Genomic DNA, 17,891 nt, shown 5'->3' on the forward strand with positions numbered 1-17,891 from the left:
TAAGTCATTTCATGGTAATAAAATATTTTGAACATCTGAATTTGATGTAAATAACTTTCTGTTCATTCATCATGAATCTTTTGTTAGTCCATTTAAATAACTATCTAGTTTAAGGCAGTGGTATTGTAGCTGTGTTGGTCCCAGAATATTAGAGAGACAAGGTGGGTGAGGTAGTATCTTTTCTCACCAACAGAAATTGGTCCAATAAGGGATATTTTCTCATCTTGTCTCTAATTTTAGAAACTGATTTTGGCATTTTGTTCAATCATATACATGTACCATATATTTTACTTGCAGCACCACCAAAATACGTGTGGTTGAGGGCATAAGAGGATTCCCCAGATACAGGAACTGTGAAAGACAGTCTGCCTGCTGAGGATTCACTAATAAACCTCAGCATACGCAGCAGGAGCAGAGATTATATCCAGGCAGGACTGTAGCACATAGCACTGTAGAGATTCAGGGCAGCACTGCAGCACATAAGGCAGCCCCAGGAGGCTGCTGTAACTTAGACAGATGCACAGAGCTCACTAAGTTATGTTAGACCCTCTCCAGCTCCCAGAAAACTGCATAATCAAGACGGTGCAGAGCTACCATAAAACCCCCTCCCTAGGGCAGCGAGTTCTGTGCTGCACTTTGAAGAGGTACAGCACAGAACCTCGTCCTTGATTTTTTTGCGTTGTTTAAACAAGGGAAAGGAGAACGATAACTGACCACATAGAAGACTTTGTTGTCTTATAAAGAAAAAAAAGATGTACTTAAATTAAACTTTTTAAAAACTTGTTTGCTTCCTAAATTAATCTGTAGCTTGCAGCTGCTGGGTTGTATTTCTTTGCAGAGAGAGAGGAAACTGTTCCAGCAGCCATGCAATTACCTAATCCTTTGTGTCCTCTGCCATCATCTCTGATAAATAAATCCACATGCCTTAGTACAGATAATTAATTGAAGCCAAATGTTTAATCTCTACTAATGCAGATTTAATACAAGAATATTTTAGAAAGCGGAAAGGGTTTCCTTCAAACACAGCATATTTTTGTTATTTATTATGGTTTGTGGTCATCTTTAAAAGAGAAACACAATGCATACCAATATACAGATTGTTATATTTAACTTGTGTCTTATTTCTTGCAAAAAATTACACAGCAATAGTGTTTCACAATTTGTGGCTTTGTTTAAAAAGTACTATCAAAGAAGTAAAACATCTTAAAAGGTGAGAATTGTATGAAATTATCAGTATTTTTAGCTGTTTGCAGCATCCCTAACCCAAGTATAACTGGTTTAGTGTTTCTCGAAAGTGAACTATTAATTAACATGGTTTTGTTTGAACTTTGAAAGGGAATATATCTTTTTCAATCTTTTTTTGAAAAGTCATTTTTTATGTGGAAATTTGATGTTTTAAAAAAATCTAAAAAATTAGTACTTGCAATGCATTTTTATGCATAGCACACCTTCAGCAGCAAGAGCACTCTGATAACCTCATAAGAGACTTATGTTCTTCTTAGTAGTATTCCTTTTACCCATCTCCCTTAAATAACCATTCATGTAAACTCACTGATGCTATTGTTGTACAAAGAAAAACTGAAAATACCTTGTTATTCTCTGCAATGAGAGCACCAATTTCAAAACTTATTTTAAAATCAGGGCATCACATCATAGATGTGTGTACTTTGAGTATGTAGCCAACAGGATTTCTGGGCTTATGTCTCCTTTAAGCAAACTAGGCATGATGCTTTTGTGACAGCACAACATACTGCTATTGTACATTAATCTGTTTCTTCCAGGGTTGGTAGGGAATAGAATTGGCAGGAGGAATCCCTTTCATTTTCATCAACCTCCTCCATTATGTTCTGACCAAATGAAGGAACAAGACTAGCTATACAAAGAAGGAGCCCTACCTGGCCTATCTCACTAGCAGCCTTATGTCTGTGGAGTTTCTTAATATGTATGTGGTTTTTTTGTAGAAAGAACATTGATATTCTATGTAAAATGTATCAAATGGATTAACAATATGAACATTTTTCAGAATACTTTAAGAAGTTGGTGAAAAGGCCATATATCAGTGGTCCCCAAACTGTGGGGCATGCCTCCCTAGGGGGGAGGTGGAGGAACATTTGGGGGGCACGCATAGCAGAGCCCGGGCCAGCCCCCACAGGGACCCTGGCCCCAACCCTGCTCTGGCACCTGGCTGCAGCTCTGCCCTCATTCCCTCGCCGTCAGCCTATACTCCTCTACTGAGTCAACAGTGCAGTAACGTGGGTGCGGGACAGATTCCGTTACTGGTGGGGGGGAATGATAGGAAAAGTTCGGGCACCACTGCCATATGTTGTATGGTTTAGCATATGTAAGCCTGCACTTACATGACTCTGCTTGCCAAATTTTACCTAAAGTTCATCCATGCTCCCTTAAAACATCAAGTGAGCATGAGTTGTGGTCCCACCATACTGCTCAGCATTCTCATCAGCATTACTATCAGTGGTCCTATGAGTACTGACCCAAAAACATTGTGTGGGCTTCTCTACCCTGCCTCCCACAACTGCCCTGATTATGGATGTGTCTGGAACAGCTTGGGGTGCCCATCTGAATCACCTACAGATACAAGGAAGATAGTCTTAAAAAGATGTGTCCTTTCACAAAAACATGCTGGAGCTGCAAGTGATCAGGTTAGCTTGCATGGCACTGCAGCCAGTCCTATAGAATTCCAGGCTGCAGCTCTTAACAGACAACACATCTGCAATTTATTACAATGGAATCCACTTAATAGCTACCTGGATATTGACAACATTCAGTTAATAATAATAATGATTTATCAGAAACCAGTACTGTCCTAATGACTTGGATGTAAATGGTATTCGGCTTTTGGCAACAGCATACCATTTCTTAACAATATTTTTGGAAAGAAAGGCCCCAGCTGCAGGCAAATTTGCGAGACGGCAGCTCGGGAAGGAAGTGCAGGGCACATGCCTTCCCCACTGCAGTCCTGCAAACCTGCTTCTGATCAGTGCTCAGCCTGTCCCAGTGCTTCCTTCTGGGGCTGAAGCCCTACAAACCTACGATCCGCTTATTAGCAACTGCTGGAGAATGGCAATTTTTTGATGGCCAGAATCTAGTGTATATAAACAAACAAGGAAGCATTTGCTCATCACCCCTGTATTAAGTAGCTATCAAGTTATGGACTTTGTGTCAGCAACACAGGAAAACCTCCATAGCTCTTCATATCCCAGGAGTTAGCAGATTTCCTAATCAAACAATTCATCACTAACCAGTAGTGGTCACTGAGAAGTCCATCATCACTGATATTTCATTTTAGGAAATTCAAAATTAGATGTTTGCCACCAAAGATGTGAAACGTTCAACCTTTTGTTCCAGCAGGGCATGAGCCCAAATTCATTGCAAGACTTCCCTGATTCTCAGGATGATATGCAAAATAAGATGGGACAGGCCACACTAATCCTGATATCTGCATAGTGGCTGAGACAGTTCTGCCTAACAGGACTTTTCTAGATGTCTATTCAGCCTCCAATTCCACTTCCAAACTGTTGGAGCCAAGATCAGATATTGCATCCAGACCTGAAGTCATAGCATCTGACAGCCTGGAAGTGGGCTGGTTAAGTGCCGTTGACAGAGATTGCTCCCTACAGGCATAAGAGAGCTATCTGAAAGCAGGAAGCATTCTAAAAGGAGCACTTGTTTCTTGAAATTGAAAAGTTTCTCAATCTGGGCAGCTCACCATAATCTTGACAGAGTGAAAGTTCCTATACCAAAGATCTTTATCCTGTATTTAAAACACTCTGGCTTTTCATTCAGTTCCATAAAGTTTCACTTTACCAGCAGTCTCTATAGGCCATACACCTGTTCAGTCATGCTGAGTTTTCTCACAGCCCACAGTACCCAGATTCCCGAAATGGTTACTGAATACTTACTCGTGTGTCAAAGAATCCTCCTGCATGGAATCTTAAAATTGTCCTTGCAGACGTCATGGAGCCGCCTTTTCAAGTCACTTTCAGAATGTTTTTTACGCCATTTCACTCTTAAAATGATATTCTTAATTGCTATCACATTGGCTGCAGGTCAGTGAACTCCAGGCTCTTATCATTTTACCACATTCCACAGACATAAGGTGGTATTGGGACCGCATCTTAAATTTATCACTAAAAGGGTTTGAGAATTTCATTTGAACCAGTCCATTAGATTACCTGTTTTCTCTCCTAAACCTCACTTTGCTTCTGGAGGGGAAAAACTCCCACACTTAGGACATTTAAAGGGTCTTGTCATATTACAAGTATATTATATTGATATTCAAAGCACCAGAGATGTCAATAAAGAGATGAAAGGATGGCTTGAAGCTTTCCTCTCCCAGAATATCAAAATGGACCACATAGTGCATATCATTCTGATATGAAATGAATATAATCCTTTCCCCCCAAATTTCAAAGTCCACGCTAATGGTCCACAAGCTGCATCCTCTGCCTGCTTCTAGAATATTCCCATATCTGAAATCTGTAAGGAAGCTACATGGAGTAATCCCCTGACTTTTGTTAAGAACTATGCACTTGACCAAGCTGCAAGATCAAATACCAAGTTTGGGATGCCAGTGTTACAATCATTGTAGTGGGTTGGGGTGTAAGTGCGTGAGAACATGAATCGTGCAGGTGTTGCACAACAGAAGATGCAGTTTGAAAGATTCTGATCTCACATAGGCATATGCACACGTAGAGTGGGATCCACTTTGACGACAACATCTCAAAGAACTGTGGTTCTTTACCACAGTTAGAGTAAGGCTAAGTAACTGTTCTTTCCCTCACAGGACTAAGACTAATTTAGTTTTGGCATTCAGAAAATATTCACTTGTTAACCCCAGACTCAAGAGGATAACTATTACCATAAAGTTATGAAATAGAAAAACTGCTTCTTGTACCTACTTTTGCCCTGTATATAAACAATGCAAACACACTGATCTCAGTAGAGTTGCACTGGAGCAAGCAGGTAGAACTTGATTGATTGTCTGTTCTGACTTGATGTGTGTAAACCCCCCCTTAACCGCCTAATCTCCTCAACAATCTCAATGCATTTAAAATGTTTTTTTCCCCAGAACATTCAGACTCTAAGAATTAAGATTGCACTGTTGGAAATCTTATTCTTAAAACATTAATGAAATTCTTAAAACATTCTTTAAATTCTTAAAACATTCTTAAAACATTAATGAAAGCTTTTTATTTAAAAAACAACAACAAAACATTAAAAGGTCTAACTGGTAACTTTAAATTTCAGCATGTCCTTTGTGAAGTCATAAAGAAAACGGAGGATAAAAACTCCATTTGTATCTCCAGTTGGCAATATGAAACATTTGGAGTCCCTATGGTTTGACTTCCTTCTTTGCATCGAAATCTGTATTCTTTAAGTGTGCAAAGTTACCATTAACTTCAGTGAAAGAATCTTGTAACTACAGTCTTGCGATTTTTTATGATAATATCGTACTGAGGCTTGTTATATGAAAGCCCTCAACGGGGAAAAATAATTTGACTCCCAAAAAAAACCATAACCACCCTATATCATCAATCCATTTCTTAAACAAAATCAATGAGTTCTGTTGAAAAACTGATGGTAGAGCATCACCTAAGTATCGCTGCAGGAATATAGTATTTTCCCCCCCCCTCCCTCCCCCCCCCCCCCCAAAAAAAGAGAGAGAAAATAGAAATTATTTAAAAAAACACAAAAATAGTCACGTTAGAATATTTTATAGACTTCCTTAATATTGAAATCCTTCTAGTCGTCTGATTTTTCTCACAAACATAAATGTTTTTTTATTTCACTTAAATAAGATTTTAAGATGTACATTACTCTTTGTTTTGGACAGTATGCATGTTTAATGCACATATAGAATAAACAACTTACTCTGATTATCTAAAGCTATATATGCTTTTTTCCTTAAATGTTTGTCAAATACTACTTTTCTGATTAAATATTGATAAATCTCAAGTGAAAAGTTTGAATATTTCTGAGGTAATACTGTAATTTTTTTGTCAAACCGACTATTTTAGTGCAGTAATTGAGGTCAGCCTCTTAAGTGAAAGACTGTTAAATTTGTACCAAAAATCTTCCCCCCCCCCCCCCCCCCCCAAGTGCGAAAAACACTTACTTAGTGTAATATGGAGGCTAAAAACTCACTGAAGTTCTAATTCAGGAAAGATTAATGTAAACAGCAATTTTATTTTTTATTTTAAATTGTTTTGTGTTTTTCAGCGGGTCTTTGTGATATTAACGAAGGGACTACAGTGCCAGAGGATCGCTGCAAGTCACCTACTTCGGGTAATTACAGTTTTTCCAAGTACTTTAAAATTATAGTCATACAGAATATGACATGTATTGTTCTAAGTCATGTGCCAGCAATTGCTTGTTAAGTAATTATATAGAATCCATCTATAGTAGCTTTTTTTTCTTCTCGTCATATGTTCATTTTGCCATTTAAGATTTCACCAATCATTACAGAATTCTGGTTTAAATCAAGGCCCGTTTATTTGAGTTGGAAATATAAACCTAGTATCTAGTAAGGATGAGTCAAGTGGCATGTGTAAGTTTCAAATATTTATGCTTCAGGGAGAAAGCACACAGGCAAAGATATTCTTAGATTGGAAATGCATGCTGTCTATGAGGCTGTGAGGAAAGTGACGTTCTCATGCTACAGTATATTTTGTGAGTGTTTTTCCCATTAATTTTGTGAAACCACTAACTTGTGTGTGTGTTTCCCTATTAATTTTGTGAAACCACTAACGTGCATGTGCGTGCGCATGCACATACTGCACAGCCAGGGAGGAAAAGGGATCTTAGCTACAGATTGCAGTGTGGAGCTCCAGAGATACTGGGAATATAACACACTTGTGACTACTGCAATTATAGTTCAAGTAGTTTCCATTTCTGTGCAGATCACAAGTTTCACCTAGTACTTCTAATGTTTTTCTGTTTTTAATAAAGAGTTTTTCATGAAATTTTTTGTCAGGATCACAGAATTTTCTGGAAGGTAGCTGACTTCCAAAATAGGAGCTCCCTACTCCAATAAGTTGGCTTTTCCATTACACTGGGGCTGGCATTTTTAAAGGAGACCTATGTTGATTCACTATAATAGCTTATAAATTTAATAAACATTTATTAATTAGGGCCCCAATCTTCCATATACTTAAGAATACACTCATAATGAATATATACACTATTAAAAATGAATTTTCAAAAGCGTCTGGAAATGTCTGTCATTGTTTCACTTTTTCCCATCACTCTGACCAGAGTTTCAATGGGATCTGTCATTTTACTCATTTTCCCTCAGAAGCTCTAGTCTGATGAGGTAGATTAGGATTTTAAATTGCAGATTTATTTTATCTGAATATTGTAAAAGTGCCTATGGGAACATGTATATTAAAATGAATTCATCTCATGAATAAACTAATACCATTATAAATGATGCTCACCACAACAGCCCATAAAGAATACTAAATACCAAATCTCTTTGAACCTGCTTATACTCTCTCTAGCCTTCTTGAAAAACTGGGTGAAAAGATATTTTAGAGATCCCAGAATGTCAACAAACTCTTAACATTTTTCCCTGGTCTACATTACAAACTCATGTCAGTATAACTGTGTTACTCAGGGGGTGTGGAAAATCCATGTCCCTAGGCAACGTAGTTCTACCTAGTGCAGACAGCGCTGTGTAGATGAGAAGGCCTTTCCCATCAACATAGCTGCTGCCTCTTGTGCAGGTGGAGTACCTACACCAACAGAAGAAACTCTCCTGTCAGCGTAGGTAGCATCTTCACTAAGTGCTACAGGAGCGGCGCTGCAGCGCTGTAAGTATAGACGGCCCTTTGTTGGACTAATGGAGCATGCAAGTTCAAAAGTTGAATGCCATGAACTGAAAACACCTTTTATTGCCCCTCACCGTTACACAAGAGGAATGTCATTTTTGTCACCCATATGAATGTATAATGAAACAAAATATCCTCAGTGTTTTTTTACTTTATTAGGAAAACTTTTTAGAAGTATTAAACTTAATTTCTGAATTGACAGTTTGAATTGGCAATTTTCTTTTGACACATTCAAACTGTATTCAGAGTTTCAATGTACGTTATCAGACTGTCAGTCTGTCACCAATTAAGATTTTCCTTTTTAGAAGGGCAAATTGAGAATGGAATTGGAATTTGGCCAGGACATCATAATTAGTAGATTAACTCTACTTTACATCTAAAAACAAAGAGATTAACTCTACATTTTAAGACCAGAATCTACGAAAGAAGTGTGTGTTGCTATGACATAGATAATTACCTAAATACAGAGTTTATTGAAGCAGTAAATCTGATTTTGGTCTACAGTATCCTCCTAGACAGGTAGAGAAGTTCCCTTCATTTGGATTCAAAGATGGCCTTCCTGTTTGTTTAAAAAAAAAAAAAAAAATACCCACCACCATATCACCAAGTCCATTAGATGCAAAAATCTATGATCCACTTGCTGGGTTCTGCTATTGTTGCAGTGAAGCACTTCCTCCTGCATTTTAAGTGGTGATGGTAGTAGTTCTAACTGAATTAGTTGAATTTGACAGAATAAATTTAAGGCAATTTTTATTTAAGAAAAAATTCAGTTAATAGAACTCAGGAGATAATTCATATACAAGGATGACCATTAAAGTATTGATTGTGGAGCGAAATTATTTGTTATGTGTGGGTTGTTTTGGGTTTGTTTGTTTTTGGGGATTTTTTTACTTTTTTCAAAAAATAGCAATTTTAGGATTAAATGAGTGTGGCTCACAAGAAAAGTCTGACAACACGGAGAGAGGAAAGAAGACATTTCATGGATGAGGCAAGGGCAAGCAAAAAAGGGACAAGCAGGGGAAAGTATGGGGAGGAAAGGTAGAGAGACAGGAAAGGAGACACCAAAAATATTCATTCTGCAAGGAGTAGCACATTTTGTGAAAGCCAGATTCATGGTCTCCAGAAAAATCTTTATTCAGACGTCACAGATGGTAGGAAATATAGTGAAACTTAAACTAACTTTTCTTAAGAAGGAAAACTTGAAAAACAAAGAAGGGAAGAAGACTGGGAAGGTGATAAAGAGGGAAAGAAATAGGGCAGGTTTCTTGATGAGTGTTTCCAGATTACCACCAGTCTTCAGAGACTTTATGAATAAATTCAACTTGCATTCTGCCTTAGAAGAACCAAAGACTATGCATGCATACTGCAGAAATTTAACGCTATGTGCTGGTTGGATAACAACAAAAAGAAAATAATAATAATCCTGGGTACATTCTGTCTTGAATTAGATTAAAATTCAGAAGTGGGCTTCTCAAAATAACTTAAAAATTAATTTTCAGTAGTAGAAAACGGAAAAATGGGGCTATGAGGCTGGAGATACTGAATTGTCTGCTTCACAGATGGACTCTTAGAGAGGGCACCAAGACTGGGGAGGAGCCATGAGATGCTAGGAAGGAGGGGTTAGTATTTGTTGCAGAGTCGGTTGAAGAGAGAGATTGAGCCGGGTGGAGTGATAAGGAGCATTTATTCAGTTACAGCTTCTAGTCCACTCGTTCCCCTTTGCCTTGCGACCAACAAAGTCAGCCCCGATTTCACTACTTTACAACTTTTTATCTAAAATAATATGTAAATACACTTCTACAACGCCCCATAAAATCCCTATTTGGTGATATAAATTATTATAAAATGAATATTAATGACATGGGGAGGACAATTTGTGTCCAAAGATTCGGCCCAAATCCCAGCCCCCCAGGAATGTGGCCCAGTGCTGACATCCTTTGTCCCTGCGCCCACAGTATTGTCAGAATTTGAGGAGGGCCGGGAGAAAACAGAAGATCCAGACATTGATGAACTGAAGCTGCAAAGAATAGGAGAAGGCAGATTTACGTGGGTGGGGCTTGTCTAGTTAGGAAGAGACTAGATATGGTATATGGTATAAGACTGCAATATACAAAATATATCTTTGTAATTAACTTTAGTAAGCTTTGCATTTTTAAAAAATTAAGTCAATATGGTTTTGGAACTTACTGTTATAAAATGATGCACAACTACAGCTCTTTAGGAGACTGGTTGTACAACAGTCTGTGGAAGATCAGTGTTTGGGACTGACAGTCTGAGACGTCTTAGGTCAGCTGAAGCCACAGCATGAATAGTGTGACAATTTCAATCTTACAAATGAACAGAGCTGCAACTTCAGTTGCTCTGACTTCCTCCACTGAGTGGTTGCACAGCTTGATAGTTATAGAAAAGGCTGCATGCCCTTGCTAGTTGGCAGAGCATCCTCTGGCTTTGAAACACTGAAAACTAAATTACAGTAGAAATAAAATGAAACTTAAAAGGAAGAGATAATAAAAGCTTTAAACTCTGCTCCCCTTAGTTAGTGCCCTGGATGAGGTTGCATAGCATATACAAAGTGCTATGCTCAGATACCTAAAATAAGAAAATAATACCCTTGTAACACTTTCCATCCTTTTTATTGATGATTTCTTTTATCAGCATAAAAACCAGTTGTGTTTGTCATTTTAATGAGAGTAAAAAAAGCCCCCAAATTAAATCTCCCTAAAATAGTGGTTCTCAAATTGTAGTCCATTCACCATCTTTAGAACCACTGCTTGCAGAGTTAAGTTCTCTATTGTAGTTATTTGCAGAATAAAAATGAAAAGCTGCTCTAAACAGATTTCTTACCTTTGGAGACCAAAAGATGCTCAAAAATTCAATTTATTTGTGTTGCGTTTGCTCTATAGATCAAAATTTGGATAAATTTCTCTGTCCTTTGTATTTACAGACCAACATACTAGGTATCCACTTAGTAAAATGTTTATATTAAATAAAGGAAATGTGCCTAACCAAAATAACCTAGATGCACTGTGTGGTGGTGTCTTGCTCTATTGAGTAATTTTGCTTCTGATTACCTGCTTAATTTTGACTATGTAAACTCCTTTATTGCAAAGAGTTTGCATCTATAGTGCCATTACATAACCACAGAAAGCTCCACTCACTCATCTTTTGATCTTTGATGTATCTTGGCTCTGAAGTCAGGATGACACTGTTAAGTCTCGTAAGATTTTTTAAATATAATTCATAGTCTTTCTGTCAAATCAGTGTTGTGCATGTATCTTGTTTTGTGAATGTCCATTTTGCATGTCCATTTCATTCTGTCTTCACTTATATAGGTTCTGGTTCTCCAAACAATTCTGATGATGATGATCAAAAAATGAATAATTTTATAGAAAAGGGTACAGTATTTTTATTTTAACAGCATTATTTCTTTTATTCAGTTCATCCTTTTAGTACATTTATAGTTTTTGACTTTTTGTGTTAAAATATTATTTACAGTGAAGACCAAAAGCAGAAAGTTTTCCAAGATGGTAGCCAATGATATAGGTAGGAACTGGAAAAATTCTGCTTTCTTCCTAATTTAGTGTCTTACTCTATGCAACACTAACCCAATAGCAAAATATTTCAAATTGCATTGCATTATTTAGTTATTAATTTATCATTCCCTGTAATAAATGGTAATCCTTTGGGCTGCTTCTGTGCTAAATATATTGGGCAAAATGATTAACAAAATCAAGGAGATCGGGGTTTTAATTCTTTAATTTATATGATGTGCACCTTTCTATTTATTTGGGGGCAGAGGTTCTACTTTATTCTGAAATATTAGAAGGGTTCAGTCTATGCAAGTTGCAACATAATACTATTACATTTGTTGAGGTGCAGTATACTTTAGAAACTGTTGCTGACTTCTTTCCTTTGAGTTTCGCTATTAGTTTTCAGAGGTAGAGGTAGGATTGCATTTTCCTTCAGTCCACAAAAAGAAGGAACTAGAGCTAGCCTATCCTCATTAATAATACTATACCCCAAAACAGTATGTTAGCTTTATCCAGCCATAATATGACAAGTCACCTTTTCTTTTCTTTTTTTATTATTATATACATTCTTTTAAATAAAAATTGCAAATTAATTGACAAAAATACTTTGAATTATGTTGTATGCAAGCAATGAATTGAACCCTTTTATGATGAGTGGAAATATGATGGATTGATAACCTAACACATAGTCAGTAAGGAAATAAGGCAAATGGGTATTTGGTGTATTCTGGGGAAAGGTCTCTTGATTTCTCTAATTGGAATATGGTTATTTCAAAAATTATTTTTATTTCAGCATTATTACCTTAACACTTTTGTTTTATCTGCATTGGTGTATGGTAGCAATAAGATTGAGTTAAGTCTTTTGAATCAGATATCTCCAAAGGAATGTAATTTGTGTTAAGTATAGCAAGATTGTTTGCCTTTAGAAACAATGCCTATTATGCCTTTAGAATATAAGTGTGCTTCATAGAAAGAATAATTAATAGTATAGTAATAATTGTTTACAAAAGATATTGTTGAGACAGCGAGTGAAAGTAAGTTTGAAAGTGGCACTACTGGTCACTTGGAAGAGCCAATATCTCTAACAGGAACTCTGGAATGACACATCCAACCTCCACCATAGGATTTTTGTACCTAGCTATGAAGTTTACAGTCTTTCCTGGACTTCTTTCATAAAGTCATATCCACAAGCATATTATTGAGGAAGCAAAAGTGGCTTGTGTGGAATTCTAATGCTTGCTGGCTGGCAAATTACTGGCTAGTGTAGTTTAATAGGTAACAAGTCTATCCAGGGCTTTCCCTATCTTAATTGTGAGTGCTAAACACCAAAAAGGTTGAACTGTCTATACACAAGAATCTATAGTTTGTGGCATTACCTCCATCATAGAGGTATTTTACAAGTAATCTACAAACAGCAGAATTTGCTGAATAAGGCATAAGACCAGGAGTTGAGAGAACTGAATTTTTACTGATTGATTTATTGTTTGATCTTTGGCAACCCACTTAATTTTTTTTTCTGCATCTGAATGGAATGAAGGGAGACCAACAACTAATGACAGTGCAAAAACTGAAGGGGAAAAATACAGCAGTCAAAATTCAGAGTTGTTTAAATGTTGCTGTGAGATTATGAAGGCTACTTATACTGTTCCACATATTCAGAAAATAAGAGAGGCCTCTCAATCTAGTACATAGACTCTCTACTGGAGACAGCAGGAAGGTGGAAAGAAGATGTATTTTTGTCCCAATCCTGATTGGAGAGCTGGACACAATAAAAAAAGCATCAGATGTAACAGGTTTCTCTGTTCTGAACATCCCAGGACCGAAATAGGAAGGGTGTTGAAAGTCATTTTTCTAACACAATGGTAGAGTAATTGGACAAAGCTTGCAAAGTTTTACCTGACGTTGTACATGTTGTCTTTGACTGCCTGGTAAAGAGGTAAATTGTCTTCCTCTGGCGTGTTCCAAAAGAAGTGTTCTTTCCTGTATTTTTTTTAAAATTACCTATATTATGCAAAAAAAAAAGACTTCTAGTTATTGTTGACCAGACTGTCTGAACTGTTTAATTTGACTTTGATGTAATTTCGACTGACATCACTGCAGTATTATTGTCTTAATAAAACAAATCAGTGATAATTATACAGAATTATTGACATCTGTGCCAGCCTGTCTTTTTTTTTTTCTTTTTAAAGAAGTAGAATAGAGTCTTGAATTCGCTTCACAGCTCAAATAACTTTCTAGAATTAGTTTGAAAGAATTACATCTTTCAGGAAGAAAGTGATATGAAGAGTTAAGTTGAGACAGATGTCAATTAATGCATATATTACACATAGTCTAGTCTATGAACTACACATTGTAACTGAAATTTCTGCTATCAGTTTAATAAACTGTACATATCATAGAAGATTTTGAAAATGTTGTAGTCTCACTCAATTATTTAGTAGGGTTGTGAGTAGTCAGATGTCCTACTAATACTTGTATTTAATAGGAGCCCAGTGAATCTAGTCAGAAAAATTAGAAAATGCCTATCTTCATACGTCTTATTTTGCTGCTATTAATGGGATTGTTATGTAATATTCAGTTTGAAATGTACAGTAGAACCTCTAGTTTACAAACACTTTGGGAATGGAAGTTGTTTATAACTCTGAAATGTTTGTAACTTTGAAAAAAGCGTTACGGTTGTTTTTTCAAAAGTTTACAACTGAATATTGACTTAATACAGCTTTACTTTTACTTTTGCTATGCAGAAGAAAAATGCTGCTTTTAACTACCTTAACTTAAATTAAACAGTTTCCTTACCCTGTCATATTTTTTGTAAAACTTGCTTTTTTAGTAGTTTGTGTAATACAATACTGTACTGTATTTGCTTTTATTTTTTGTGTCTGCTGCTGCCTGATTGCGTACTTCCGGTTCCAAATGAAGTGTGTGTTTTACTGTTCAGTTCATAACTCTGGTGTTCATAACTCTGAGGTTCTACTGCATTTATCTAAACCTGTATAAGCAATGGCTACTTGAAGTTAGTGAAAACACATTTTACGTTGCCATTTACTGTACTTTGTATGTGGCATGTTTATGCTGCATGGCTGTTTTGTGAGCTTGTTCTGCTACTTTATCTCTTCCTTATCTCTGCCATATTGCAGAATTCCACTGTCATGTCATTATTTGACGTTCGTAGTTGCATGTTTTTGCACCTCATTGTTTCAACATGAATTGTGATCAGTTGGACAGGTATAGGGATATCTTGTAAAATCTGTGTGCGCCATCTATTGTTACCAATTTTATTTGTCTATTGTAAAACAAATTATTTTCCTTTTATCAAATGTATGATCAGATGCGACTTGTCTTGTGGCATGATGGCAGTCATTGCATTACCAAACAAGGAGCACTGAGTTCAGGAATGAGCTGGGATTCTTTGTCCTCAATGTGTTGAGGATTTAGCCCATCAGAGAGGCTACTCTTGTGTATTAGCTAAAGGTGAAAATACCTGCGCTTCCCATTGCTCTGACTTGCAAAGTATTATTTTCAGAGGAATATATTAATCTTGTCCTTGTGTTCAGTTACATGCTGTCATCATGGCAGCAATTAAGGGTAAGGAGATGTCACTCATGAAAGGATAGGTGAAAATCTAGCTCTCACCTCATTGAAGGGAAAAATAGATACTATGCCAGTGAAAGGACTATAAGGAACTGTCTCCCAAAAGGAAACTTTTAAATGTATAAATCTTAAAACAAATCTTTCTCCCCTTAATCATTTTTATCAAAAATATGTGTTTATGTAAAGTGTCTTCATTCCTACAGATTCATATCCATAGCAACACATTGATGTCAGACTCAGAATTTATTGGTTTGTTACAGGATCAAGAAAAAACTAGGTTATTGGAAAAATCTTGCCTAAACACACACAACTGCCGTGTTAGCACAAAGAATATAAAATAAACTGGGGTCACAAAACCATGATTGCAACTTAACCAAATGTATTCTAGTTATCTAGTCTTTTGATTATTTTAGTAACATTTCCAGGGCTTTTCAGGAATGAACATGACGCAGACACTTAAAGCCCTTTGGTGGGTTATGGTTTTGCACATACAATATCCCTTTCTGTAGGCTCATTATAGCCAAGCTTTCATTTGAATCATATGAAAAGCCAACTATTGAAAAATTATAATGCTCCTATATTGATATAGCTCTGTTTATCCAAATGGAGCCCAAAATACTTAACAAGGTTTACTAGCTACTTCTACTAACTATACTACAGGAAATTGACTACTGCTGAAAACAACCACATGTGCAGTGAGGCATGGGAAATATTTGCTACTACTCAACAGTGGAGGTATATCTTATGTGGTCTTCAGAATTTTTATTGTCAAATTAATTAAATTTGCTAGTTCTACATTTTAAAATAATGATAACCTCCTGTGGCTAGGTAAGGTTTTTTCCTATACTAATCTTAAGGTTGACCAGTTTTACAACCATTAGAGAATTTTTTATAAAATTCCTTAATGTAAACAGTCTTAGAGAAGGCTCCTCTGCGCAACAAGTCTCATACTATGCACATATGTAATATGTACAAAAAGGATTTAACATGCATAGACCAAATGTTTTCTGTTTAGCTGAGTGAGAAATAAAGACAAACGATTAGTATTATAGTGAGTGATGTAGGTTAAAAGCTTATCAGCCAGTGAAAAATAAGGTGGTATTCCTATTTTTCTCATTAAAAGTGTGAAGCATTTTCTGTTTATACACAAGGTGGCACTAGTTCTTTTTAACCTATAATAATTATTCACAGCTCTTACATTGTGCTTTTCCTGACTTCAACATACTGTCCACACTATTAGACATTTTGAAATGTTATGCGTTGTACAGAATATATATTTTTAAAACACCTTGTGATCTCTCCATCAGTGATTATCTCTGCAATACTTCTCTTTAAATACAATATATCTACTTGGAGTATTAATTTAAAAAAGGACACATTTTCATATTGTAAAGTATTTTTCTTTTCTTTAATAAACTAAAGTGCAGCAGAATTATCTGGAAACTTATTTTTTTCAACCACAGTACAGAATTGTAGTCTTTTATTGCCTTGATGCTTTTTAAAAAGGAGGGAGATGGATCTTAGATCCTAAGACCCATCACACTTTTATGTATTCCATATCAACTGTGAATGGTGTCTTACCTCTTGTGCCAATTTCAGCCTTTCTTTTTAAACTCTTTGGAATATTGCTATGAATTATTTAGTGTTTCAAAAATCCTATATCTGAGTGACATTTCTTTCAGATGGAAAGAAAATTCAGAAGGATAAGACTGAGGGATATTGTACCCTGCAAGAATAAATATAGCTTTTTGGAGGTCATACATGCCCATTGGGGGTGGATCTAAAAACTGAAGTTTTTTAAAATTTCAACTAAGAAGTAGTATCTGAGTATTTAAAACATCTCTTTAGGGGTAGCGAAATATTATCCCTATTGAGTTAATAAGGGGGAGAATACATTACACCATTCCTCATGTTGCAGATGTTTTCCAGAATTTCTGGGCTGCTGTTATGGAATGCATACAAAGGATGTAAAGATTTTCATGTCTTTGAAGAAGTTAAATTGAGTTGCTATTGACCAAAGAGTAGGAGTAATTTATGCAGCATAAAGGCTGTGAAAAGCTGGAAATACACTTCTTTTTTCAGTAGTTTTTTGGGTATAATTTGCTTTGTTTTAAAAGATGAGTCTAATTAACAGGGTATATAGGTATACCAGGAAATAAGTCTATGATTACAAACCTACAATTAACTAATATTTCAGAGAATGGATTCAAGACATTTGAGTTGGGTTTATTTTGAACCATGGGTAAATCAATTGCCTCAATGTACTTTTATTTCAAATCTCTTGGCCAAAATAAATATAAAAAGATAATTTTCAATATTTTTCTTGCTTTTGTTCTCCCTACACTTTTGAGAATAAAAAAGTGTGATGTGACTAGTGGAAATAAAAACATTCAGATAATTGGATAATCTGGAGCTCAGAGTGACGATAATTGGGACTTTTTACTAGAATATACTTAATGATTAAATCTGAGACTTTTTTCATATGGAACGAAAATTCAGAAGGATAAGACTGAAACGTATTGTACCCTGCAAGAGTGAAAATAGCTATTGGAGGTCACACATGCCTTATTGGTGTGGGTGCAAAAAATTTTAATTTCAACTAAGATGACAAGTGAGAAAGAGCTGTTTTTCAGCAAAGGGAAGTTGGGGGATGGGAGGAGAGTCTGCTTATGTGCGTTTATATGGCCTGTATCATAGTAATATCTGAGTACTCTAGCATTTCTTTTAGGTAGGGAAGTGTTTTCCCTGTTGAATCAGTGTGAGGGATTAAGGGCTTGTCTCCCTGATGCATTAGTCTGCAGGAGCTGGGGTATAAATTGTAATGCACAATAGCATGTTGCAGGCTAACTGGCCCAGGTGGACCCTACTGGCATACAGTAGGAAACTTTTAGTATCTGCCAGTAGGGCAGACACATGCTAA

The 17,891-nt window shown here is 36.2% G+C and overlaps 1 protein-coding gene across 2 annotated transcripts in view; it reads left to right on the forward strand.

The window, feature by feature from the left end:
* STXBP5 (syntaxin binding protein 5) overlaps positions 1-17,891 on the forward strand; it is a 166,954-nt gene that overhangs the window by 123,405 nt on the left and 25,658 nt on the right. For both annotated transcript variants that reach the window (XM_067542368.1, XM_067542372.1), the window contains exons 20-22: positions 6,241-6,306; positions 11,183-11,245; positions 11,346-11,393. In XM_067542368.1, the coding sequence (XP_067398469.1) occupies positions 6,241-6,306; positions 11,183-11,245; positions 11,346-11,393 (177 nt within the window). The remainder of the gene's footprint in view (positions 1-6,240; positions 6,307-11,182; positions 11,246-11,345; positions 11,394-17,891) is intronic.

This window comes from Emydura macquarii, unplaced genomic scaffold (assembly GCF_026122565.2).
Source record: "Emydura macquarii macquarii isolate MOO-44397 ecotype Brisbane River unplaced genomic scaffold, CSIRO-AGI_Emac_v2 contig_705, whole genome shotgun sequence".
Taxonomy (NCBI): domain Eukaryota; kingdom Metazoa; phylum Chordata; order Testudines; family Chelidae; genus Emydura; species Emydura macquarii.